Consider the following 26,206-nt stretch of genomic DNA (forward strand, 5'->3'; position numbering starts at 1 on the left):
CATTCTTTACAAAACAAAGATAATATGGTGTTTAATTAACAAATGACAATTATAAAGAAAACATTTTTGTTAACAAACAAGAATTTATTAACAAAACTGCTTATGCCTTTCCAAAACGTATGTGTGAAAGCCGAGTAGATTTGCAGTAATGTGACGTCATCGGCAGTCGAAGGACCCCGAGCCGATCCTGCACCCGAGCAGATCCTGTACCGACACCGGCAGGACATGCCCGAAACACCTCCCCAGGGAGGCGTCCAGGAGGCATCCTGACCAGATGCCCAAACCACCTCAATTGACTCCTTTCGATCTAGAGGAGCAGCGGTTCTACTCCGAGTCCCTCCCGATTGTCCGAGCTCCTCACCCTATCGCTAAGGCTGAGCTGGAGTTGATCGCTATAGGCTAATCAAAATGAAAAGAAAAATAAATTATTTTAATAAATGTCTTTTTGTACTTAAAAATCATTGAGTGAATGATGCAAACACGACAAGAGTCATCTCATGGCACTCCACGTAGTAAACATTCTAATACAGGTCAGTTCATTAAGCCAATAAGAAAACAGTTTCCTATATAAGGAACCCAGCAAATTGCATCAAGTCACTGACTGGAGTCAGTGTCTTTACAGCAACCCTCATACTAAGCAAGCATTTAGCGATTGTGGAGAGGAAAACTCCCTTTTAACGTGAAGAGCAGTGTTGCCAACTCGGCGACTTTGTCACTGTTCCTAACGACTTTTTGACCCCCCTCAACGACTTTTTTTCCAAAAGCGCCTAGCGACAAACTTAGCGACATTTCTCAGGACCCGTTGCTACTTTCTGTAGAACTTTCATGTAGATATTCCCTACAGATTAGCAACAAAGAAACCGTTTGCACTCTGAACCGTTCTTCCGGGAGTAAGGAAAGAGAACGATAATCTGCGCATGTGCACGAGGACTGACCAATCATAAACCGTTTTCGGCCGGTCTGATTCGCTGAAGCTGCAGAGCTGGAGACCGCCGATTTACGTCTGCTGCTTTCATATTGCTGCAGGCTCACGCTTCTACTAGAGACGGCGCGGGCGTCAACCTGCCATCTCTGGTTCTGCAGCCGTCAGACACTTTGGTTTTTCCTGCATTTGGCAAATAAAGTCATCGGGAGTTTCAACTACCGTCCCGTTTACACACGCAGCTCTGTGGCTCATCTGAATTTCCTTCAGTGACACAGGGATGGTTATACTATGAGACACCCGCTCCCTTTTGCTCGGAGCGCCGTTATTATCACGATGGAGAGAATACACAACAGAGAAGTTGAGAAACTATGAGGTGTAAAAAAACAGCTTTTTAGGAAAATGTCTGTGAGAATGAGGAGAGCAGGAGGTCTGAGTTATATCCTACAACAGAACTGTTTGGATCACCACACCATATCTGTTTTAATGCCACTTTATTGGTAGTTTTGGAATTTATTGTACATATCAAAGCAATTTGGGCCATTTTAATCATACTAATTAATAACTTTAACATATAACATAGTATTTATTTTCCTCCCTTTTAGTCCTATTATATATATATATATATATATATATATATATATATATATATATATATATATATATATATTAGATGCCATAGAGAAAACGAACGCTAATGTGGCGTGATGACGTCATCAATATGTAAATAAGCACGTGACGTCATCTGGCGACATCTAGTGACTTTTGGGGGGAACTTCAGCTACTTTCAGTCAAAAACAGTTGGCAACCCTGGTGAAGAGACCTCCAGAGGATCCTGGCTCAGTACAAGCAGCCATCCACCATGACTCACTGGGCGGTAATAATGAAACTGCAAAAACGTCTAATAAAGCAACTACTTTATTATCATTACGTTTTATGAACTGAAATTTTGTCAGATTTACAAATAAAACATTAAACATTATTGGTCAGTGTGTTTCTGTAATCAAAAAAAGGCATCAGGAATCGTGTTTACAATTACACTCATATGGTATTGTGCCCCAAAAACCACCCCCGCTGTAAAATGCCCCAGTTGAGAAAAATGCGGACGATTTTTCCATAAATAAATGTTCAAATAAAGGAATGTCAGACAGAAATAATGTGTTTTTAACGTAGCTGTACATAAAAAAAGATTTACGATGAAACCCTCTGATATTTTTTCGCTCATTGAATGTGTCTGGGACTTTTAATGGCTGCCCTTGCACCGCCTGCTTCTTACCTTTGGAGTATTTTTCAGCTTAACAGTGTCGACTGTCACGTGAGCTTTCCTTCAGTCATCACGTGACTTAGCTTGTCCTGTTTCGCTTCCACACTAGTTTCATATTACCTTCTGCAGTTACATATTATCCTGTTTTAGCAGGGTGCAACAGTCTTAAACACGAAAAGAAACGGATAATAAGTCTGCCACTTTTAACAGCTACACCGAGGCGTCGCGTGCCAACAGGAAGTGCAGGCAACCTACTCTCCCTGTGGAAACATTAGCTTAGCATAGCCGGCTGCTAACGCTATGAGGCAACTATTAGCCAGTTGGTAATCTCTCTGTAGCTCGTTCATCATACCTTCAGCGGCTGGTAAGCGTTTTTTTAACTGTTGGGATGCATTTACGCGGGTTATCACGCGTTCTTCCCTCCTTCGCATGTCTATAGCGATTTTAGCTCAATCGAGGTTAATCTGCTGATCAGAAACACGCGAGTCCCATAAGAAGTTATAACTTGTTCATATTGTTTTTTGATTGAGCTAAACATAAAGGGAAAACATGCCCCACAGCTCTCTTGCTTATGTTGAAATATTTAGAGATTTATTTAGTTTTGTTCAAATTACCCATAGCCATTTCCACAATTTATATTTAAATAATATTATATCCTATAAACTTCAAAACAAACGTAAAATCTGTCAACTTGTGCCTGGAGAGCAAATTGAAAAACAAACATTTAATCAAAACAGAACATGAAAGGGGCAAATGTTCTTTAGGATTGAGTGGCTTTTGATAGCTCAGCATCAGCAAAATAGATGATTGAGCCTCCTAGTCCCACATTACTTATAAAAAACCTACATGTTTTGTTAAATTCACCGAAAGTCGTAAAGACTTAATTAAACAAAATAAATAACTAGCTTAAAACTAGTTGATCTTGGAGTGGTCTTAAAAAATAACTAAAATCTAGAAATTGTGAGTATGAAAACAAAGTTAAACAAACTGTAATATCTGCTATAAAACATTTGATATTTAAATTTTTATATTTCTCCTAAAACCAGAGAAGTATGTTGTCCCTGAGGAATGTTCAGCAGAGATGAACAGTGAAAACTTCACCCTCTGTGAGAAGGTCGTCGCTCCCTCCTACGTCCGACAGGGCTCTCAGGCGCGTCGTGGCCATGAGCAGCTCATCAGACTCTTACTGGAGCAGGTCAGGTCAACTCGTGATCTTGTGCCCATTCAAGGTTTCTGTGGATGTCCTCTTAAGTTTAGTGTTTATCAGGGTAAGTGTCCTGAAGAAGGATGGAGTGAGAGCACCGTGGAGCTCTTCCTGAATGAGCTGGCTGTTATGGACAGCAATAACTTCCTGGGGAACTGTGGCGTTGGAGAGCGGGAAGGCCGGGTGGCGTCCGGTTTGGTGGCGAGGCGACACTACAGGTTGGTGTTATTGCTCGTTTTTTAATTATCCCACCGTAGTTGCTTATTTTTAAGTTTTGCTCTTCTTGTTGGCTGTTGCAGATTAATCCACGGCATCGGTCGGTCAGGTGACATCGCTGCTGTTCAGCCTAAAGCTGCAGGATCCAGCCTGCTGAACAAGTTGACCAACTCAGTGGTGCTGGATATCCTAAAGATCTCTGGTTTGTGATAAATACTCTGAAACACCACAAATTATTTAGATATTAATCCCTATATAGCTGCTGCTTGCCAAATAAAGATCTTAAAGAGAATTAGAGTGAAATCACACTCCATTCCTTATGTGTTACAGGTGTCCGCAGTGTGGCGAGCTGCTTTGTTGTTCCCATGGCAACAGGAATGAGCTTGACATTGTGCTTCCTGACTCTGCGCCACAGGAGACCTAAAGCTCGCTACATCATCTGGCCTCGAATCGACCAGAAGTCCTGTTTCAAATCTATGATCACAGCTGGTAATAATAAATGTTGAATGAGTATTAAAGAGAATATTTTGAATGATTGTACTTTTTAGTAGAATATTGCTTTGGAAGGAGTTCTTATTGAAGAGAAAGACAAAGCATGTATTTTTGACCATTGCTCTTCTTAGAAGTCGTAATTTCTTAAAGGAGCAATATGTAAGAATTCTACAGTAAAATAATAATAATCGCAAAACAGTCTAATGTCTCAATCATGTTGGAAGGAAGAAGCCACAGCATCTTTTTGTTTTACTCTAATATTGAGTGAAGCAGGCTAGAGGCTAACGTTGAGCTAACAATACCAATGTTTAATTAAAAGCAAATAGTCGGCTCTGAAAATATCTGAAGCTACTTTTTCAATTACCAACAACTCAATATTACAGTGAAATGTGTGTGAAGTGAATAATGAGTCAATGGTGATGTTTTACTTCCTTTAATGAGTCGTTCGGATTTATAACAGCAAGCTAACAAGACGGCAAACAGCCACACTTCCTGTAATCCCAGAGCCAATCTACCGTAATAGGTGTAGTAAGTGCTTCCTACCATAAAACACTAAAGAGTGCCAACACCAGATTTGATAAATGATAAATGACCCACACTTGTATAGCGCCTTTCAGAGTCAGAGGACTCCAACATACTTTACACTACAGTGTATCATTCATCCATTCACATACATATTCACACACTAATGGTGATGAGCTATAATGTAGCCACAGCTGCTCAGGGGCTCACTGACTAAAACTTGGTTTATGCTTGTCACATTTACTTTCCGCTTGGTGATGCGGCTCGCGGATGGAACGCGCTTCACAACTTGCAGCGTTTATGGTTCATGCGGCTTGTCTCTGCGGTGAGCCAATATTCTCCCAAACTGAACGTGGCAGCATGGAGCTCTACGGCATGCATCCAACACTGCACCATAGTAGAAGTAAAAATTACTGTTTACAACATGGCATTTCAGCAGTTTTTAACAGCGTCCTCGTCTTTTCCGACATTACGATCTATTTCTCTCCAAGAATTATTAACATGTTGATAACGGTGATCTTTGAGAGCTGAATCATACAAATGTCTGTATTTACGAACCTCTGCCATACTAGTTCTTGCCAGTCCACCATGTTTTTCCGTGTTCGACCGTCCGCGTGGTTAGAAAATTTCCTAGGTGCGCGGTGCAGAGAGTTTGGGCCGTGCAGAGGCGCGGTGGAAGGGCGTGGTTGTTAAAATGACGCAAGTTTGCCGCACGGAGCCGTGCGAACCTCGCGGACGCGTCAAGCATAAACCAACCTAAAGGCAATGCTGCAACCGTCTTGTCCAAGGACACAACAGCAGAATTCTCTGCTGGGAGCCAGGATCGATCCCACAATCCTCTAATTACTGGACAACCCGCTCTACCTCTTGAGCTTCTCCTGCCTCACATAAGCACATGTAATATCAATGTATTTATTTACTTACTCGTCTTCACTTGTCATCTAAAATCTTCTGGTGCTGATCCATAACTGGCAACAGCCATGAAACTATTGGAATAGCAGTGAGAAAGTGACTTTTTTTAATTAATTTATTTATTTTAGAAAACTGGCCTGCAGTTATCAGATTTCACCACAGGAGGTCATTCTTACTTCCTTCTTACATATTGCTTCTTTAAGGGTACAGCTGATTTTTTTTTATTTTTGACAGGTTTTGAACCTGTAGTTGTGGAGAACGTCCTGGATGGGGATGAGTTGCGAACGGACTTGGAAGCCATTGAGCGCAAGATTGAGGAACTGGGAGCCGAGAACGTACTGTGTGTTCACTCCACAACGTCCTGCTTTGCTCCAAGGGTCCCAGACCGGTAATAAATAAGTACATTCAATTCCTGATTTTTCTTATAATGTTACGTTGCCTGCTGGTGGTGGTCGGAGGGGCCGGTGGCGCCAGTGCTCGGCAGCCTCGCCTTTGTCAGTGCGCCCCAGGGCAGCTGTGGCTACATCGTAGCTCATCCCCACCAGTGTGTGAATGTGTGAATGACTGATTGTGTTGTAAAGCGCCTTGAGGGGTTCCAGGACTCTAGAAGGTGCTATATCAAATACAGGCCATTCACCATTTACCATTTTACTGTATCAATATGGTTTTCAAGATTTTCTCATCTCTCAGTGTAAACAAACGTTTTGGAGGCTGTTTGGTGGGAATATTCCACTGAGGAACTTAAAGGAACTCTGGGACCATCTGTAGAGGTTTATCAAATCCAATGAATCTTGTTTGTCCCTAAATTATTCTTTTTCACCTTTTAGTTTGTATGATTCCATAACTTATTATCTAAAATTGTTGTTTTGAAAACTAAAAGCAGAAAATATGAAAATAAAAATGGAAAGGTAATGGAAACATTACCAACGCTGCATCAGTCTAGGTACGTCCTCAAACGCACGTGCATGTTCTGTGATTTACATCTGTACTTGGGCGGATTGGCTATTGGCTAATACTAAGCAACACTCATTTCAAGTTGCATGGGGCTCTCAGATCTGCTCCACAGTTTCAGAGTGACCTATTTCCTTTTTGTGTCTTCCAGGCTTGAAGAGTTGGCCACCATGTGTGCAAAATATGATATCCCTCACATAGTCAACAATGCGTATGGAGTGCAATCATCCAAATGCATGCATCTTATACAACAGGTACTTCAGTGTGTTATTTAATGTTGTGATATAAGAACATTTTCTTTGTTTCCTGTTGATCGTGGAGTTACAGTGTGTGATTGCTTAAATGTTTTGCTGTTCTTCAGGGGGCTCGGGTGGGAAGAATCGATGCCTTTGTCCAGAGCTTGGACAAGAACTTCATGGTTCCAGTAGGTGGAGCCATCATTGCTGGTTTTGATGAGGCTTTTGTTCAGGAGATCAGCAAGATGTACCCAGGTGAGGGATACCAGTGCTTTTCAGCCCCATCAGTTCCAGTGTGCTCTCTATAATTAATGCTTCTCTGGTTTCTGGTCAGGTTCCTGCTTACTTTAAGAATGCTGTAATCCACCCCCTTCTTAAAAAACCGAGTCTTGACCCCTCTCTCCATAGCAGCTTCAGACCCATCTCTAAACTTCCGTTCATCTCCAAGATCTTGGAAAAGGTTGTGCCTAAACAACTCACAGCTGCTCTTGATGAACATAACATCTATGATAGCTTCCAGTCAGGTTTTCGTAGAGCTCATTCTACTGAAACAGCTCTTCTTAGGTCCTCCAATGACCTTCTGACTCACAGTGATGCAGGGGACTGTTCTGTTCTGGTCCTGCTGGACCTGACTGCAGCCTTTGACACTGTTGACCATCACCTGCTACTGGAGAGGCTCAGAGACTGGGTAGGCCTGTCAGGAACTGCTCTGGAGTGGTTCTCCTCTTATCTTTCTGAGCGTTCCTTTTCTGTGGCCGTCTCCAGGTTTAGGTCCTCCACCACCTCTCTTACCCATGGTGTCCCACAAGGTTCTGTGCTGGGGCCTCTGCTCTTCCTCCTCTATCTGCTTCCTCTTCAACACATCCTGAGCTCCTTCAAAGGAATCTCCTACCATCTTTATGCAGATGACATCCAACTGTACATCTCCTTTAAGCCCCATGAGAGGTCTAAGCTGCAGCTGTTACACACCTGCTTAGACTCTATCAAAACCTGGATGGCTGGGAGCTTTCCTCAGCTGAATGAAGATAAGACTGAGATCCTCATCTGTGCCCCAGACAAGCTGGTTCCCAAAGTCAGAGACTCTCTTGGTCAGCTTGCTTCCCACACCAAACCTTCCGTCAGGAATCTTGGCATGACCTTTGACCCAGCTCTCACCCTGGATTCTCATGTCAGTTATCTTGTTCACTCTTCCTTCTTCCATCTCAGGAACATTGCTAAGCTGAGTCCCATTCTGTCCCACTCTGAACTTGAGACAGTTATCCACACCTTCATCTCCTCACGCTTAGACTACTGTAACTCTCTTTTCACGTGTCTGAGCAGAACCTCCCTGAACCGTCTACAGGTGGTTCAGAACGCCTGTGCTCGGCTTCTGACCAAGTCCTCCAAACACACCCACATCACCCCGCTTCTCCTCCAGCTTCACTGGCTGCCAGTCAACTTCAGGGTTCATTTCAAGATCCTGGTTCTGGTCTATAGAGCCTTACATGGACAAGCACCATCTTACATTGGTGATCTTCTCAGTCCCTAAACCCCCAGCAGGTCCCTGAGGTCCAGTGATCAAAGCCTACTGGTTGTGCAGCACCAGGCTAAAGACCAAAGGTGACAGATCATTTGCTGCTGTGGCCCCCAGACTCTGGAACCCTCTCCCCCTGAGCCTGAGATCAGTGGACTCAGTGGTCTCCTTTAAAAAGCAGCTGAAGACTAACTTGTTCAAGCTGGCTTTGGTGTGACCTTCATCACACTCTCCTTGTTCTGCTCTCCCCACCTATTCCAGGATCCACTGATTTCCCTCTTTCCTATTCACTCTCTCTCTTTCTTTACATTTTTAATCACAATTATCTCTGTTTTTGCTAATTTAAAATATATTTTGAATTATTTTCTAAATTCTTTTTTATATTTTTTGTTTTCGTGAAGCGCCTCGTGATTTTTATCTTGAGCGGCGCTATAGAAAAGATATTTTCTTCTACCACTTCTTCTTCTTCAATTTCACTCTCATTTCTGTTGAACTTGTGTTTATTTAAAAACTTTAAAATGCTTTCTCAGATTTTTAGTACTTGTAATACTTTTCCTACTCCCAAAGGCTTTTATAATTAACCATTTTACACATCTGGAGGAACCAGATTTGTTGTAATAAGATTAAAGGTTGACTATGGAGCACGGACACTCTGGTGAACTCTGGTGTTCAGAGGTGGTATTGCAACAACAAGACTAAATTTTCCACCCAGTGGGATGTAGGTTCACTGCTGACATGTTCCAGCTCTTTGTTCAGAGACAAATCATACAGGATGAGGACTCATTTCTGCTAATGTTTATTTACAACCGTATTTACTGTTAGAACATCTTCTGGGCTCAGAATCAGCTGCTTGACTTCTCAAGTTTGCCATTTTACACAATCCCAGCCTTGCCTTGCTGAGTGGACTTTTTAACACAGCAGTGCCCTCTAGTGGCTGGTAGTCCAACAAAATAAAAAATTTGATGTTATTTTATATATATATATAGCTTTTAAAGGAGAAACTGTACATTCATTCTGCACACCTCTAAATGCCCCACAGAGGTATTATTTTTTTTAAATATAGCTTTTTATTAAAATGTTCTATATTCTAACTTTAATTGTGTCATCATGTCGCACGGTGTCACAAGATTAATGATGTCATTCACACCTGGTGAGTTCTCACAACCTTTTAATAAGACCTGGGGTGTTTCTCAATGTCAAGGCGCCTGGCCTTGCGAGGCGATGTCTTGTGAGGCCAGGCGCCTTGCTTTCGAGGACACTGTCCTTCCTTGGTCAAAGAAAACGGTTAAATGGAACAGACTTGCATCACATGACCACGGTGGTCACGTGACACAGGAGATGACGTTATATTTTATACGTATAAGTTTCAGTATAAATATATAACAAGCCTTTTACTCTTTAAATTTTGTAAATATTTCTTGAATTAAATATATAAGTGAGTTACTACCAGCTAGCCACCAAAGCTGCAACTACTAAGTAGCTAACCAAACATAGATAACTGCTTTGGATATAAAAAAAAAAACATTTCAGACATCAGCCCAATCGATACAATTAGTTGACTTACATTTAAACTTGAAATTTGGCCCCGAAGTAGCTGCCGGCTTCTGATCTGCCATCCTTTTGAAAATACCGCGGTGTGTTCTGGGAAATTTTTGACCAAAGAAGGCTACAAGACACCTCCCATGTATCCTTGCTCAGCTAGCTAAACGGCTAACAAACTGAGAACAAACGCCTCGGTAGAACATAAACACTGGGACACGTCTTGGCGGATCCTGATGACATATCTCCTAGGCAACTGGGGCGGGACCAAGACATCAAGGTGACGTTTCTTGGCATTGAGAAACCCCCCTGGACCTGGTTTATTCCCTGGCTGTTATTGAGCTGATGTGTTTTATTTTTAAAAATATGAGCTCTAGTTTGTGAAAAGATTCTTTGTCATTGTCAAAAATTCTGTTTGTTCTCTTTCAAAATGAGAAAAGTGTCCAAAATCTTAAAGTTAAACTGCATTTAATAAAGACACAATGGCTTTCATTTAAAATGATGAATAACTACAAATGTGTGTTTTATAAGCAGTTTTTATGTCACTGGACCTTTACAAAGCAGACAGTTCCACACTCCAATCCTGCTTTCCTTTAGCTCCCTGTAATCTGGCTTCATTCTATTGCTTACCTCAGGAGCAGGAAACTCCAGCCCTAGAGAGGTGCCATCCAGCTCATTGTAGGTTTCCCTGCTTCAACACCTGATTTCAATCAGCAGGTGATTAACAGGCTTCTGCAGAGCCTGATGAGCTGCTGAACAGGTGAATCGACTAAGCAGGAAAATAACTAAAACATGCTGGTTAGTGGCTCTTCGGGACTAGGACATGTTGATTATCTTCAAATGGTCTGCAAAACTTTTTACAAATTTGTACTCATTCAGGTGTTTGTTTAAAGAAGTAAGAAGGTAACCACGTTTCCTTTATGCCATTTTGTTCTTTAATTAAAATTAGTTTCTTTTTCAAAACAAGACGTTTAAAGGAACTTCTTCCAGGAGTCACCCCCTCCCCCTTTTTTGCCCTCAAATGTCAAAGGAAATGGCAAAAAAAACTTTCTAAACAATGCCTCTTTCTTCTGAAAAGGTATTCAAACAAAAGCAGTTGTCTAATGTACACCTCCGTGCTTCTTGTAAATGAGAAAATAAAACAATAGTGGGAAGAAATTAGCTGATTAATGACAAAGATGTGCTGAAATGGTTACTTTAGATTTATTGGTACTTAAACAGTAAACAGTAGCCAAAGCAAAGAGGCCCAGCCTTCCCTCTCTGCAACACCTTGGGCCAGCTTCTCCAGGGGAATCCTAAGGTGTTCCCAGGCCAGACGAGGAACACATTCCCTCCAGCGTGTCCTGGGTCTTCCTTTAGGCCTCCTCCTGGTTGGACATGCAAAGAAAACCTCACCATAGAGGCGTCAAGGATGCATCCTATCCAGATGCCTGAGCCACCTCAACTAGCTCCTCTCTTTATGGAGGAGCAGCGGATCTTTTAAAAAAAAGGAAATATTCCCAAATTTGTTTCTTGGGTGACTCACGAGGGCACTGAAAGTAAGACCTGGAGAGCTGTGGTTGTGAGGAATGCCGTCCCACAGATCTGTGGTGTTTTGTTACTCTGCTCATCGTGGATTGTCGGCTGCATGTCTTTGACACTCATGGGCCATGTCGTATGCCTCCATTGTCGAGGCTTGCTGACCTGAGCTGTTGGCAGTGCCTGTTGTAGCGGCAATCCCCTGGTTAGGATGTCTCCTGGGCACCTCCCTGGTGAACTTATACAGGCACGTCCAACCAACTGAATCAGTAATCAAAAACAAAAATAAACTTGTATTCAATACGCAATAAAAAGTTAGAGATCCCACTTAACTTTGTCAGTTTTACATTATTCACCTAGCGAAAACTACCAGCAGGCTTGTCCACATCTGAACTTCAATTACATTTTTGAAACTTGATGCCAGTAGTAGATATTTTCAACTCACTATGGTTTGCAGATAGCAGACTATCTTTCTGTGTGAGCTTGGATGGATGGATCACTGTGCTGTAAAGCGCCTTGGGGGGTTGTAGAACCCAAAAATGTGCTATATCAAATACAGGCCATTTACCATGTTGCTGTCTTGAAAGTCTTATTTTTAATTTGTTTGTTTTCTAGGTCGTGCGTCAGCTTCGCCCTCCCTTGACGTCCTCATTACCCTTCTTTCTCTGGGTGCCAGCGGCTATAAGAAGTACCTGTCAGAGAGAAAGGTGAGGACATGAACCTTTAGAAAGCTGAGCATAGATCATCCCAGGGCTCGGATTATACTGTGTTTGCTTGATGCTTTCAGTTTGTTATAACATCAAGATACATTTTTTTATTGATGTTTCTGCATCTTTCTCCTTAAATGACTAACCCCCAAATTCCACTACCTCCGCTCCGGTCCGCCCCCGCCTTCCGCAGCCGCTCGCTTACGAACTCAATGTTTACTGGTACCCGCTCTACAACGGCTCCGCTCCGGTGCGGAGACCTGAGGTGGGCAAACAAGCATGCGCGGGATTTTCGAGATCTTGCGATACAGTCCGAGTAATAAACGCGGAAGTTAGATCCAAACACCCGTTGTGTGGGAGAAGCATCGAAATGAACTGTTTAATCTGCCCATCATGTGTGTTGAGAGATCAGCAGTGTTTGGATCAACAGGGTGACTACTTTGATAGTGGAAACTGTATTTATGGCTTATTTTTGTGCATTTAAAGTTCAGCCGCCATTGACAGTTGTTAAAAGTTGTTAAACCTGTGCATATGAAACAAAAAATGCATTTTGTTTATCGATTTATTGTGAAAAACGGAAGTTGTGCTTGCTCCTTTTCCTGTTGGGCGGTTGTGATTTCTGTCCATTTACTGCTGAGGTGTTCCGGCGTCCGGCAAAAATAGGATCGATTCTTTTTTTGCCGGACGCCGGAACAGAGGGCGGCGCACGGCACCGCACTGCCGGAGCACGGCCGCAGTAGTGGAATTGCTCTGATTGACTACAACGGGACCGATTTTGCTCCGGCGTTCGTGTCGGAGCGGAGGTAGTGGAATTTGGGGGTAAATCACAGCGGTTAATACTGGCTGTTTATTCCCATCATCCTGACTGATGATGGAGATTTTTTGTCGTCAACAGGAGAGATCAACTTAAAAAGGATCAAATCAATCCAGAAGTTACTAAAAACCTCCTCTTTGGCTCACTGCTGTGAAACAGAGTAGCTCATATTGCAGCATTACTCTTTAGATCAGCAGCACTGCAGCATTCCCACACCTCCACACTGCTGGAGCATCAACTTGCTTTTCCTGAACTAAAGCTGCTTTTCTTTTGCTTCAATCCAAATTAAAAGAACTTGTAAAAAAAAAAGAGGGAGTTTTTGTTAAAAAAAAACAACACTCGAGAGATCCTGCAACACCTCGAGCACCACTTATGCAAAACTCCTCCCTGCAGAAGAAAAATGCAGTCGCAATACACGAGTGGACCCTGGGTTCAGACCTGATATGTAACCATATGTTCAGTCACCTGTTGCTCCTTTTGTATTGATTAAACACAACCTCAGATGAATAAGTCATGAAATAGGACCAACTCTTGACATTGCTAAAATCTTATTACTGTCTTGTGTCTACAGCATCAGTACTGTAAAGAATCAGATCAATCGGATCAGAATATTCCGATTGACATGTTTACATGATGAATTTTTGACCTGATTGGGCATTAATTCTGATTACTTGTGCCCATGTAAACGTAGCTAATGTCTTGTCTATTTTGGGTTTGCTGATGCCTGGTTTATACTCAGCTTGAGTGCTGGCGTCGACGAATCATTGGGTTGAATCTCTCCGTCACTGAGATGAGAGGGGGTATAAACCAGGCTTGAGGCTGATTAGCTGTAGTGGCCATCTTGAAATGAGATGACTACAAAGTGAATCTGTTGTAGATGTAGATGAGCATCCAGTGATGACTTTCTGATATTCAGTGCTAATGGGATACTTTGCGCGTGCACACACACACACACACACACACACACACACACACACACACACACACACACACACACACACACAAAGCTGGTTTGTAGTGTGTTATGTTTTAGCTCATTCAACAAGGATCCTTTTTATATCCTGTTCATGAGACCTTAGGTTTGAAAAGAGGGGCGGGGTTGCTGTATATATGAAATCCACCCGATCTCCTTTGTGATCTGACAACATCCAGGCTCATTGATTTCTTTCGGTCTGCTTTGTGCATAATTAATGTGGAGAATGAGCTTTTCCATAGTGTCTGCTGATCTGAGCGAGTTCCCTCACATCTCTCCTGGAGTGACGACCTTTAAATAATTCAGAAGTCTTATCTGTTGAGGTTCGGGTTTTTGCCACATGTACCACCAGTTAAACAAAGTTCAACATACTTGAGGGAACCAGTAGCTGGCGGGTGTGTTGTTTTGGTAGAAGATGTTCTGTCTGACACGCAGTTATTTTCTGGAGACACTTTGTCCTCCTCCCCCCTTTCTCCCCCCTCCTCCTTCTTTGGGACAAATAAAGTTGCTCTTTGTCATCAGCGAACAAGGGACACTTGGAGATTCTTGACATGGTTCAAACACTATTCGTTTATACTTTCAAGTAAAGAAAGCATGAGTCAGCAGCGTATGACACAACCCTCCTCGCTCATCCTTTTAATGCCTCGCCAGAGGAATCTGGCACTAGCAGCCAGCACAGAAGAATAAAGAAAAACAAACTCTGCAGTTTGTTGCCATCTTGAACTCAGAACATCTGCGTCCTGAACCCCCTCCTGCACTGATTCAGTCGTTCACACACAAGCACTTTGTCAGCAGTTTTCATACACACGGGTGTTCAAATCTCCACCTAAAAGCATGCATTCTTCTGCTGCTTCTCTTCTAATTGATCCCAGAGGTGGAAGCATCATGCAAACAAATATCCTGGAGGAAGCACAGCCGGGTGAGGGTGCAGGGACATGATTTGATCTGCTTTTTGGTAGATTAGCCTGATTAGCAGTGAACCCAACCCTCACTGTTTACATGTGGCAGTTTGCAGAAGAAGCTGCAGGTCTTTCATATGTCCTCCTCCTCCTCCTCCCGTGTCTGCCTGCAGGAGATTTATTCGTTCCTAGCTCAGGAGCTGAAGAATCTGGCTTCTGCACACGGAGAGAGATTACTTCACACCCCACGTAATCCCATCTCCCTGGGTGAGCTCCTAATGCTGACCAGACACCAGCAAGTCACGCTACTGTCATATTTGTTTGAAAAATTGTTAATCTGTTAATTATGTGTGTTGAGTGTGATACATATCTCTCTCTCCTCTCCAGCCATGTCTCTAGATGGGCTCCAGGCCTCAAGTGATCAGGCGGTGACTCAGCTCGGCTCGATGCTGTTCACCCGCCAAGTGTCAGGCGCCAGGTATGAAAAGGGCGTGGTCAAATACTATGTTAAAAATGGAAAAATAAAGGGTGTGCAAACGTTTGGCACAGAAATGAGGGAGTTAGAGAACTGAGCCTGCTCCTCCTACCATAATTAACACTAAACAAAGTTTATAGCAGAAAATCACCTTGTCATTTCAAGCCTTTCATTGAGTTTTATGGATGGGTACACCTGAACACAGACAGGGAATGAGCTAGCGTTATCCTCACTTTAGCTACATCTCACATGAAAACATCAGCAGAAGTGAGGTGTGAGTTTTGTTGTTGGGTGTGAAACATAAAAAGTGACGCCTGTTAAGGTGATGTGTCACCAAAAGAAGTTAGCTTTTTGCTCCTGCTGGTTGCCGTACACCGGCACTTCCTGTGAAAAAGCAAGAGAAGGTACCTCAACATCAGAACATCCCAAACTGGGCACCAATAAAATATAAAATAGTAGTTTTACATCACAGTTTATGTAATAAATATGAAAAATTGTGTAAAGTTCAAGTTCATTTGTGAAGCAGGAAGTGGTTTCTTTCCTCTCAAATGAAACTTTTTTGTATTTTTATGAATTAATGATACAGATTTTAAACTAATACATTCAATATTCTGTGTATATTTGCCTAAAATTCTCAATATTCTTGGAAAATGTATATTTGTTAATACATCATATATTAATATGCGTTTTAGGAAATAAATTATATCAATCATAAAACTGTAATAAAAAATAAAATTGGGAAAAAATGAGAGATTTAGTGTGATCCTTCTGGTTTGGTGATTTAGTCAATTTGTACTAAAACAAATACTAGTTTAGGAACTGTTTATATGAGGCCATTATTAAAAATAACCAAATATGGTCTAAAGTATTTACAGTAGTCATTTTGTCACTGGTGATAATTCAAAAGCAGAATCGGGAGAAAAACCAAATACCCTTTAAAAGGCAAACGTCTGAACTCAATTATCACTGGGTCAGTGTGTAAAGTTATTTCATATTTATCAGTCATACTGCTTTCCTTTTGTAATGTTTTAATAAACCTAACCATTTGTCTCTGTAGCTTATTGGATCAGATGACCCCTCGCTCATTTTTTAACTGCACTGAAGCTCTGTGTTCTTGACATGTATCTAGAGAGGGACCAGATTATGTTTTCCACATTAATGTCCAGCAAAATTTGATTAATATACATCTGTGTACTCATCACGGTGCATTTCTCCACCTTAATGGCTCCTCATAGGCATTGTGTCAGTAGCTGCAGTAATTGATTTCACATTAAAGGTTAAGTCTTAGCTGTGCTGACAGAGTTCTAGCTCTGCCAGGTTTAATAGGAGTATTTTTACTTTGTCGTTCAGTTTGAACCTTTTAGATAACTGCAGTTCAGCAGGCTGCAGGCCTTTACTGATCATTCAGGTCTAACTAAGGTCATGTGCACACCTAGCTGTATTTTATGTAAATTGCTCTAAACACTCTGTTAGGGATGGGTACCTTTTGATGTTTGAATCGATATGGTACCGATTCCGGTACCTATGAATCAATACCTGTACTTAACGGTATCAAATTTTTTAAAATACTTTTTAGTGTTTAACCCTTTGATGCATGAATTATGAAATCCCCAACCATGATTTTTTTTAACAATTTTTTTCATTCATCTTTAGGTGTGAATGAAACAAATTTCATATTTACATAATTTTTGGAACATTTAATTTACAAATAATTTGCAGTATTACATGTCCACCTCAGTGGACGGCGTGCATTCTGAACATGAAATATGTTGGCTGGACTTACTGAAGTCCAAATGGAGGGGCTCAAATGCAATAAAGTCTTCAACAGCTGTGCTTAATAGCAAAAAAAAAAAAAACAATTTTGAGTACCTGCCCACTGTAGTGACCATTATGCATCAAAGGGTTAATAATTATTTAAATAGCTTTTAAAATTAAATATATATATATATATATATATATTCATTTCCCAATATATTTCAATATATAATAATATATTTCCCATCTTTGATAAATAACATACAACTGTTTGTATTTTATCATCGTAGTGTTGCACAAAATTCTTCAATATGAAAACTTTTAACAACTGTTTCTAAATGACGCAAAAACAAACCCACCTCCATATTCCTCTTCTATGTAATAGCTCTGATGAGGAGACCATGTATTATAAACTACAAATGAGACTAAAGCAAACGTCGATACCGTACAACAGTTTGTATTTTAATATTGTGGTGTTTCCAAACTAAACCCAGCTCCATGTACTCCTATTCTTCTCTTTTGCCCTCTGGCCAAACTGTGTGATGGGTCTTTGTAGTTTTATAAACTGCAAATTAAACAGAAGCAAACATCTTTGCTGTGAACTACATTTACTTTGTATCTTCATTCCTTTTGCCGTTCATTTTCAAACTGTTTATTTTTCCTACACGAAGTTGGAATTTCTGAGGAGAAAGCAAACACACCATTATATATGTAAACAACGCTAAACTATCAAGCTAACATTATATTAAACAGTTTATTTTGCTGCTGGAGCAGATTAAGATGCTTCCTACTCTGATCGTTGTTGCTGGTTTTATCATCACCCAACAGCCTATCGCATTTAGTGAAGTAAAGCCAAACTTTAAAGCGTGTTCGCTTTCTTCTAGTCTGAATTTCGGCGTTCCGAGGAGAAAGTGAACGCACCATTAGCTGAACGGAAGCTAACATCAAGCTACTGCTATCTTAAACATTTTATTTACTTACCGGAGCAGATAAAGATGATATCTCACTTAGATCGTTGTTGCTGGTTTCATCATCACCCAGTTACCCATCCAATTTAGTGAAGTGGACCCAAACTTCAGAACGCTTCGTCTCTGCCATGCTGCTTTGTTTACAGCTCGCCCACAGTGACTGACGACATTAAGTTCTTGCACGTGCAAGCAGCACGGGTACCAACAAAAGGCACAGTTTCATATGACGTGAATCCGTACTCAGTCGGTACTATTTGAATTGAATTGAATTTATTTAGCCAAAACACAATATAATCAATAACACATTACATTTAGAGTGACTGAAAAGGCTCAGGCCGAAGCAACATGCTTATATTTATGCCTGAACTTTTAAACAAATTAATCTACCCCTTTAACACAAATCTGTACAATTTAAGCAAAATAGAAAAGAAGAAGAGAAGTATACACCATTTAGTCAAATAAGTTCACAATACTCTTACATTTACAACACAACTTATAAACTCTTGTAACCGTCAAATTATCTTCAAAACCATCCTTTTAAACAACAAAAATGTACCACAAGTTCGTACATTTACACTGACATATTCCATAATTTAACCCCCACCACAGATATACATTTCCTTTTAACTTCTTTTTTTGCCAAAGAAACAATAAATTTATTAATATCTCAAAAATCATACTTAGTTTCTACACAAGAAAAAAATGTTTGTATACTTAGTGGAAGTAACTTTAATTTAGCTTTTTACATTATTTGCATTATTTTATAGTAAACTAAATCATTAAATCTCATAACATGTGATTTTAAAAACAATGGATGTGCATGTGATTGTTACGTCCCCGACATGTGATGTTAAAAGTGTGAAGGATGGGGAGAACATAAGAACTGGTGGAGGAGTTTAAAATGGGTTTATTTGTACAAAAAGATATTAAAACACGAGCAAAACTGATTTCTCAAAAAGGTTAACATTACAAAGCAAATTATCAACTATGAAACACCTGGTAAAAACTTATCTTAAAAGCTTTACCACAACGAAAGGTGTTAAAACTGAGGTCAGGAAAATTGCCACAAATAAAGTTAATCTTTTAAAAACGGAACACACAAAAAATCCCACTGGATCATCCTCAATTTCTCATTAAGAGTTAAAAACAACCAAAGTTTAAAACACAAACAAATCCAAACGACCAGGGGTTGAAACTACACAAAACCAGGAGGACAGCAGAACCCCTGCACTGCTGCCTCCCAGACTGCTGAAGGCACAGCCTTTTTATACAGGTGATGGCAATCAGTGAAGATTCCTTGCAGCTGTGCTCCTCAGCAGCCCGGGAGAGAGGAGGAGGAGGGGCAGTGTCAGGCTGATTCAACAGAGCTGGGTGATTCTGGCTGCTTCTCTCCACTGGTCAGCCTGGCATCCGTAGCAGTGCCAAATAATCTGCCTTATTAATAATACGTATTGCATATTTTTGTAAGAGAACTATTGCACTAACTAACGGTTGATTAGTCAGTCCCCAGGCTTCCACACAGTATGAAATGTAAGGTAGTATGAGTGAACAATAAATGATATGTAACGCTGCATAATTCAACATATGTCTTGATTTTTACAGTATTGCTATAATCTTAGAAAGTTTTCCTTTAATGTAATAAACATGCTGTCTCCATTTCATTTTATGATCAATAACCATGCCCAAAAATGTCATTTCTGTCACCCTTTCCATTTCAACATTCCATATATTTAAGTTAATTTCCCTGTCAAGTTCCTTTTGATTATCAAATATCATAAATTTTGTCTTTTTTAAATTGAGTGATAGTTTATTAATATCAAACCAAGTCTTAAGGATTCCCAATTATTTTTCTATTAAGGGCAAAAGTTTCTGTAAATTATTACCTGAACAACATAAATTTGTATCATCTGCAAAAATGACAAATTTCAATAAATTAGTGGCCTTACAAATATCATTAATGTAAAGTAAAAAAAAGTTTTGGTCCAAGAACAGATCCCTGGGGAACACCACAAGTAACCTTCCTAAATTTTGAGATTGTATTATTGATTTCTACATATTGCTTCCTATTGTCCAAATAACTCCTTAACCAAAAATAAGCCACTCCTCTTAATTTGAATGCTTTTTGCAAATCAATAAAAACTCATCATTTTCCCTTGCCTCTGTTATTTTTTTTCTACCATTTCCATAATTGCATATGCAGTTGTTCTTTTGGCTCTAAACCCGTATTGGTGCTCACTAAGTAATCCATATTTTTCAATGAAATGATCCAGCTGTTTTGCAAATAATTTCTCTAATATTTTTGAGAAGTGAGGAAGTAGGGATACTGGCCTATAATTATTATTACAATGTTTGTCTCCATTTTTAAAAATTGGTTTTATTTGAGCTATTTTCATGCTGTTTGGAAAAACACCTTTTTGAAAGGATAGATTACAAATAAAAGTCAGAGGTTTTACAATAAAATCAATGACCTCTTTAATTATGAATGTATCAATAAAATTAATATCAGTGGATTTCTTATTTTTAAGTTTTCTAACAGTTTCTATTATATCACCATCGTTGATCCCTCCCAAAAAGAATGAATCTTTATTATCCTTAATAAGGTGATCAAACATATTTAATTTTTTATCACAATTTGGAATTTGTTTGGCCAGACTTTTACCGACATCAGCAAAATAATTGTTTAATTCTTCAGCGGCATCTTGTTTATTGTCCACTATATCACCACATTTATTTACAAAATGTCTAGGAAATTCTGTTTTAAGTTTTTATTGATAAGATCATTTATAATATTCTACGTCGCTTGAATATTATTTTTACTTCCTTCTAATGATGTATTATAGTGCTCCTTTTTTGTCTTCTTATGATAGAGGTCAACATATTCTTATGCTGTTTATATGGTTTTTCACTTTCATTAGTTTTTAATAGTAAATATTTCTTATATAGTACATTTTTCTTTCTGCATGCCTTTTGTAAGCTCTTCGTTGTCCATGGTTTTCTGTTACTATTTTTCTTCCCCTGACATTTTCTAATAGGACAATGTTTGTTATAGAGATCTAAAAAATAGACAAAAATGTATAATATGCCAAATTCACGTCCTCCACATACACATTATCCCAAACACAATCTACGAGGTCTACCTTTAAAGCCTCAATTCTTTCTAGGGTCCTTATTCTCATAAGTTTGTAACGGAATTGAAGTGATGTAACTATCTAGAGTTGTATTTTAATACACTGTAAGTAGATCACTTGTAATAATCAGAAGATAGGTTGTTTTTATCATCAGGGAGTTTAATTAAACACTCTGTATTGACTTTGAGACAAGAAAAGAGAGAGAGTTGGGATCGTTTGAGAATCTTTAATTTCTTAATTATAAATTCTTAAACAATCTACCAGGACTAACTCTGTGATGGATGAAAATGGATTTGGATGTTGTGTTGGTGTGTGTGTGTGTGTGTGTGTGTGTGTGTGTGTGTGTGTGTGTGTGTGTGTGTGTGTGTGTGTGTGTGTGTGTGTGTGTGTGTGTGTGTGTGGTTCAGACTCCATAGGCTGACGTCATTGAATCTGGTAGTCTTTGTTATGACTAGATATCACAAGGCTTATAAAGTGATGACATGAGCTGCTATTTTGCCGTGTACGTACCCAGTGGGGGCCTCCCAGGTAGATCAGGAAATGCCAGGTCCAAGAACCTCGGATGTGTACTGGAGCTGTCGGAGCAGCGATCGCAGCACTTCAAAGCCCGTCTGAAGGGTCGACCCCGGTACCGATCGGCAGCGTCAGCAGGTGCTCTTATTTTGAAAGGATGTCGTCTGGTTGTTAAACGACAAAAATCTCCAACTTCACAGTTCTTAGTTTAAAGAAGAAAACACATCTGGCCAGGCTGTGCTTTTCTTTGGGATGACGGTGAATAGAACTGAAGTCAAAATGGAACTGACTTTAAAATGGCGTTGCCTTGTTTTATATCTCTGAATTGTTTTAAGTTTCAGTAAACGGGATTGGACACTTTAAGTCAACACCAGATTCTCTTGCGGCAGCCGAAGGCTCTGATTGGTTGGAGCAATGTGTCATGCGTTTCTATGGAGATGAGGATCAGTCTGTCTGTGCAATAGTCCTGCTTTCATTAAACATAAATCATGACATATTTATTTCACAGATCATTCACTTGATTATTATTGATCAACATCTGTTTTGCTTAATTCTTTTAATCACAAATAAAGTATTTTGATTAAGTAAAAGTGTTCTTCTTCTCCTTCGGACTCTTCTCCTGGAATGTAAACAGTCTGAGGAACACCCGACCTTGGCTTTTATACACGGGTGTTACTGTGCACAGGGGGCAGCTGTGTGGAGCTGAAAATGATGAACTTCATAATCTTACCTTACTTATTCTCATAAGTTTATGCGGTGACTCATCCTTTGCCACTGAAGTGTTATCTATTAAACTATGCAAAATTCCAAATATAGGGAGATTATCTGTAATGTCATTTAGGAATATACCATTTGTAGCTGAACCGTACACATCTGTAAAAATATTATCTATTAGTGTAGCGCTGTCCTTCGTAATTCTGGAGGGCTTGTATATTAGTGGCCTTAATCCAAAACTAAACATAGTATTACAAAAGTAAATTGTTGCTTTATGAACATTCCATTTCATCAAATCAATATTAAAATCCCCACACACAAAATAAGACTTTTTATCACATATTTTTTCAAAGATGTTTGTTATAATGTTCAATACTGCTCCATACAGGAGCCAGGTGAAAATATAATTTCCATAGCGCCTCTCAAGATTAAAATCACGAGGCGCTTCACAAAAACAAAAATGTAAAAATATAAAAAAAGCATTTAGAAAATGTTTAAAAATATATTTAAAATGAGCAAAAATAGACAATTGTGATTAAAAATGTTAAGAAAGAGAGAGAGTGAATAGGAAAGAGGGAAATCAGTGGATCCTGAGGAAGGTGGAATAGGTCGGGGGAGCAGAATAAAGAGAGAGTGGTGAAGAAGGTCATACAAAAGCCAGCTTGAACAAGTGAGTTTTCAGCTGCTTTTTAAAGGAGTTCACTGAGTCCACTGATCTCAGGCTTAGGGGGAGAGAGTTCCAGAGTCTGGGGGCCACAGCAGCAAATGATCTGTCACCTTTGGTCTTTAGCCTGGTGTGCTGCACAACCAGTAGGCTTTGATCACTGGACCTCAGGGACCTGCTGGGGGTGTAGGGACTAAGAAGATCACCGATGTAAGATGGTGCTTGTCCATGTAAGGCCCTATAGACCAGAACCAGGATCTTGAAATGATCCTGAAGTTGACTGGCAGCCAGTGAAGCTGGAGGAGAAGCGGGGTGATGTGGGTGTATTTGAAGGACTTGGTCAGAAGCCGAGCACAGGCATTTTGAACCACCTGTAGACGGTTCAGGGAGGTTCTGCTCAGATACGTGAAAAGAGAGTTACAGTAGTCTAAGCGTGAGGAGATGAAGGTGTGGAGAACAGTCTCAAGTTCAGAGCGGGACAGAATGGGACTCAGCTTAGCAATGTTCCTGAGATGGAAGAAGGAAGAGCGAACAAGATAACTGACATGAGAATCCAGGGTGAGAGCTGGGTCAAAGGTCATGCCAAGATTCCTGACGGAAGGTTTGGTGTGGGAAGAGAGCTGACCAAGAGAGTCTCTGACTTTGGGAACCAGCTTGTCTGGGGCACAGATGAGGATCTCAGTCTTATCTTCATTCAGCTGTAGAAAGCTCCCAGCCATCCAGGTTTTGATAAGAGTCTAAGCAGGTGTGTAACAGCTGCAGCTTAGACATCTCATGGGGCTCAAAGGAGATGTACAGTTGGATGTCATCTGCATAAAGATGGTAGGAGATTCCTTTGAAGGAGCTCAGGATGTGCAGGAAGGACTTATTGTTAACAGAGCGAGTATTTAATAGAGCCATGCTGAGTGAGGTGGAGGAATCAGAAACTACAGAAACAGCCAGAGTTAGTGGACGTAACTTAGCAGGGTTAGATCCATGGTGTTTATAAAAACCACTTATGGAGGGAACAGGAGGAGAAACCACTGAGGAATGAGGATAAACCAACCTTAAAAAACTTGGACGGATGAACCACGCTGCAACGCGGCCTGGCGGGAATGCGGAAGTGGCGCTCACGTCACCAAACAAAGGACAAGAAGCTTGAAGATCACGCCGATGTTTACTAGATAAACCACGCTTTAAGAGAAGTCTCATTCTCACTTGGATTCTTGCTCGTTTACCTCTTTTCCTCCGACGTTTTCCCGGGACCCGACAAACATCGCTAGAGGTGCGCAGCTCGGGACCGTCGTTTGGTTCCGGGCCAGTGCGCCACTCAGGTAAACAAACAGGATGGTACCTCCTCGGTGCGTCTTGGGCGATCGTGAACGAACGGAAGGACAAAAGAGTCTGGCAATCATAGGAGATTGTAGCAGGGACACAATTGAAGAGGATCGCAGACAGGAGCAAGGTGGAAAAGAGGAGGTTAGTGGAGAAAAGTTTGAAAAAGTGGCCGGTGACTGCGGCTAAGCCAAGCACAGGCGCCATCTTGTTGCCGACCGGAAGCGATTGCGAGGTGTTCTATATATACAACTCAAAACTATACTCTTACACTTTTTTGTCTAGATTTTAATCGTTAAACTTTCCATAATTTCATCAACAGCTGTGGTGTCTATAATCTTACATTGAAAACTTTTCTGTACATATATTGCTACTCCACTTCCCATTTTTTTTGTCCTATTAACCCAAAAAAATTCAAATCCTTCTAATACAAAATTGCATCTTTTTCCTTTGTAATCCGTGTTTCATTTAAAGCAATAACATGAAACTTATGTTTTAATGACTAAAATTTAGAGTCTAAATAATCTATGGAATTTAGTCAGTGTCTTAAAAAGTACAGACCCATCCCTAGTGACCGATTATAAAAGAAATAACAATAAAAATGTTTTTTCAGTGTTTTTTAAACCTATTAGGAAATATCTTCTCCACGTTCCTTGAAAGTCAACTATTTAGTGAACTTAATCATCCACAATCATCTTTGTATTGTTTTTTCCACCTTTGTCTCCAGGGTGATACCACTGGGTAAGGAGCAGGTCGTAAACGGACGCACGTTTTGTGGGTTCATGTCCCACTCCAACTCGTACCCCTGCCCTTACCTCAACGCTGCTTCTGCTATCGGCATCACTCGGGAAGATGTGACTTTGTGCATGAAAAAACTGGACAAATGCTTGAAGATGCTGAAGAAAGATGCAGTGAAGAGTAGTTCTACTGTGTTGGAGGTGAACCAGGAGGTTCCTGGTGAAGAATAAATCAGTTGAAACATTAAGTCTGACACCATGCTGCCTACCTTTTACTTGATTTGTACTTTTAAAATGGTACTTTTGTTAATATATTTTCAATTTGGATGTTCTAATGAGTGACAGCAGGCATGGATTTGTGTTTGGGTTTAATTAGAAGTTAGAATGACTCTGATTTATACCAAAGAATAAATCATTGATGGATTATTCTGTATGAATCAAAGCTTTAAATCATCCTTTGAGTGGAGCCTTTGAATGAAATACAGTTTTTTAAAATGCACTATCCAGTGGAATAAATAGATTGTAACATGATCTGTTCCCTTTCTCCTGCAGCGAGTTGTAATGCGATGCAAGCGCTGCTGAGCCATCATCTTCATCTGAAACCCTGTGTAGTGGATTAGCTCGTTTATTTTCAGGCTCCAGATAATCGAAGACGTGCGCCAAATATAGCCCATTCCTGTGTTTGTGGTTTTTGTCTTGAGTTTTAATGAATAAAGAACAAAAACAAGTTTAGTTTCATTTGAACATAGCTAGGTTATTTTTATGATCACAACTGATGTGGGCTTTAGTGAAACAGGTCTGTCGCAGTGCTTCTGTTCTTTATCTAATTAGTTAGTAAAAACGTCAGTACGTGCCTCCAGGCTTTAACTCTCACCAGTGACTGGTTTGCATTCTGGATTTTGATACACCATTCAAATTCCTCCCGTGCCCTACGCCTCATCCACTGACAAAGAAATCAAAGATCTTTCTTAGAGTTTAGGTTGAATCCAAGCAGCCATCTGTTTCTTGAATCTGCCTAGTCCACAGATGTTACCTCGCCTGCAGCGATTAAAGGAGCAGGTTGGATTAACGTGTGGCAGAACCAGTACCTCTGATAAGTGGGCTGGACTTATGCTCTTGGATCAGCATATTTTCACTTTCTTTTCTTTTTTCTTTTTTTTTTCAGTTTTTCTTTTTTTACTTATGCTGAAACATTAATAAACCATAGTAGGGAAAACACTGAGCTGGGGTGGCACAAGTGCAACCCAGAAAAATAA

General features: G+C 40.3%; 1 protein-coding gene across 2 annotated transcripts; it reads left to right on the plus strand.

Moving 5' to 3' along the window:
• Positions 1-2,372: 2,372 nt before the first annotated feature.
• sepsecs (Sep (O-phosphoserine) tRNA:Sec (selenocysteine) tRNA synthase) lies at positions 2,373-25,481 on the plus strand. Of its 2 annotated transcripts, XM_015946491.3 has the most exons (12): positions 2,373-2,550; positions 3,233-3,381; positions 3,454-3,608; positions 3,690-3,808; positions 3,937-4,095; positions 5,767-5,920; positions 6,635-6,737; positions 6,845-6,974; positions 11,905-11,996; positions 14,856-14,949; positions 15,070-15,160; positions 24,941-25,481. In XM_015946491.3, the coding sequence occupies exons 2-12, from the start codon at positions 3,268-3,270 to the stop codon at positions 25,179-25,181; spliced, it is 1,452 nt and encodes a 483-aa protein (XP_015801977.3). In that variant the 5' UTR covers positions 2,373-2,550; positions 3,233-3,267; the 3' UTR covers positions 25,182-25,481. The 2 variants fall into 2 exon arrangements, with proteins under 2 accessions (XP_015801977.3, XP_070405031.1); XM_070548930.1 differs by having other exon boundaries at positions 3,233-3,608.
• Positions 25,482-26,206: the final 725 nt, after the last annotated feature.

This window comes from Nothobranchius furzeri, chromosome 2, assembly GCF_043380555.1.
Source record: "Nothobranchius furzeri strain GRZ-AD chromosome 2, NfurGRZ-RIMD1, whole genome shotgun sequence".
NCBI lineage: Eukaryota > Metazoa > Chordata > Actinopteri > Cyprinodontiformes > Nothobranchiidae > Nothobranchius > Nothobranchius furzeri.

Bases quoted from the DNA above. Each gene is read 5' to 3' on its own strand.
- sepsecs (XM_070548930.1), top strand. From the start codon at position 3,268: ATGAACAGTGAAAACTTCACCCTCTGTGAGAAGGTCGTCGCTCCCTCC. The intron at 4,096-5,766 runs GTAATAATAAAT...TATTTTTGACAG, and splicing joins CAAATCTATGATCACAGCTG to GTTTTGAACCTGTAGTTGTG. The intron at 11,997-14,855 runs GTGAGGACATGA...GTCTGCCTGCAG, and splicing joins AGTACCTGTCAGAGAGAAAG to GAGATTTATTCGTTCCTAGC.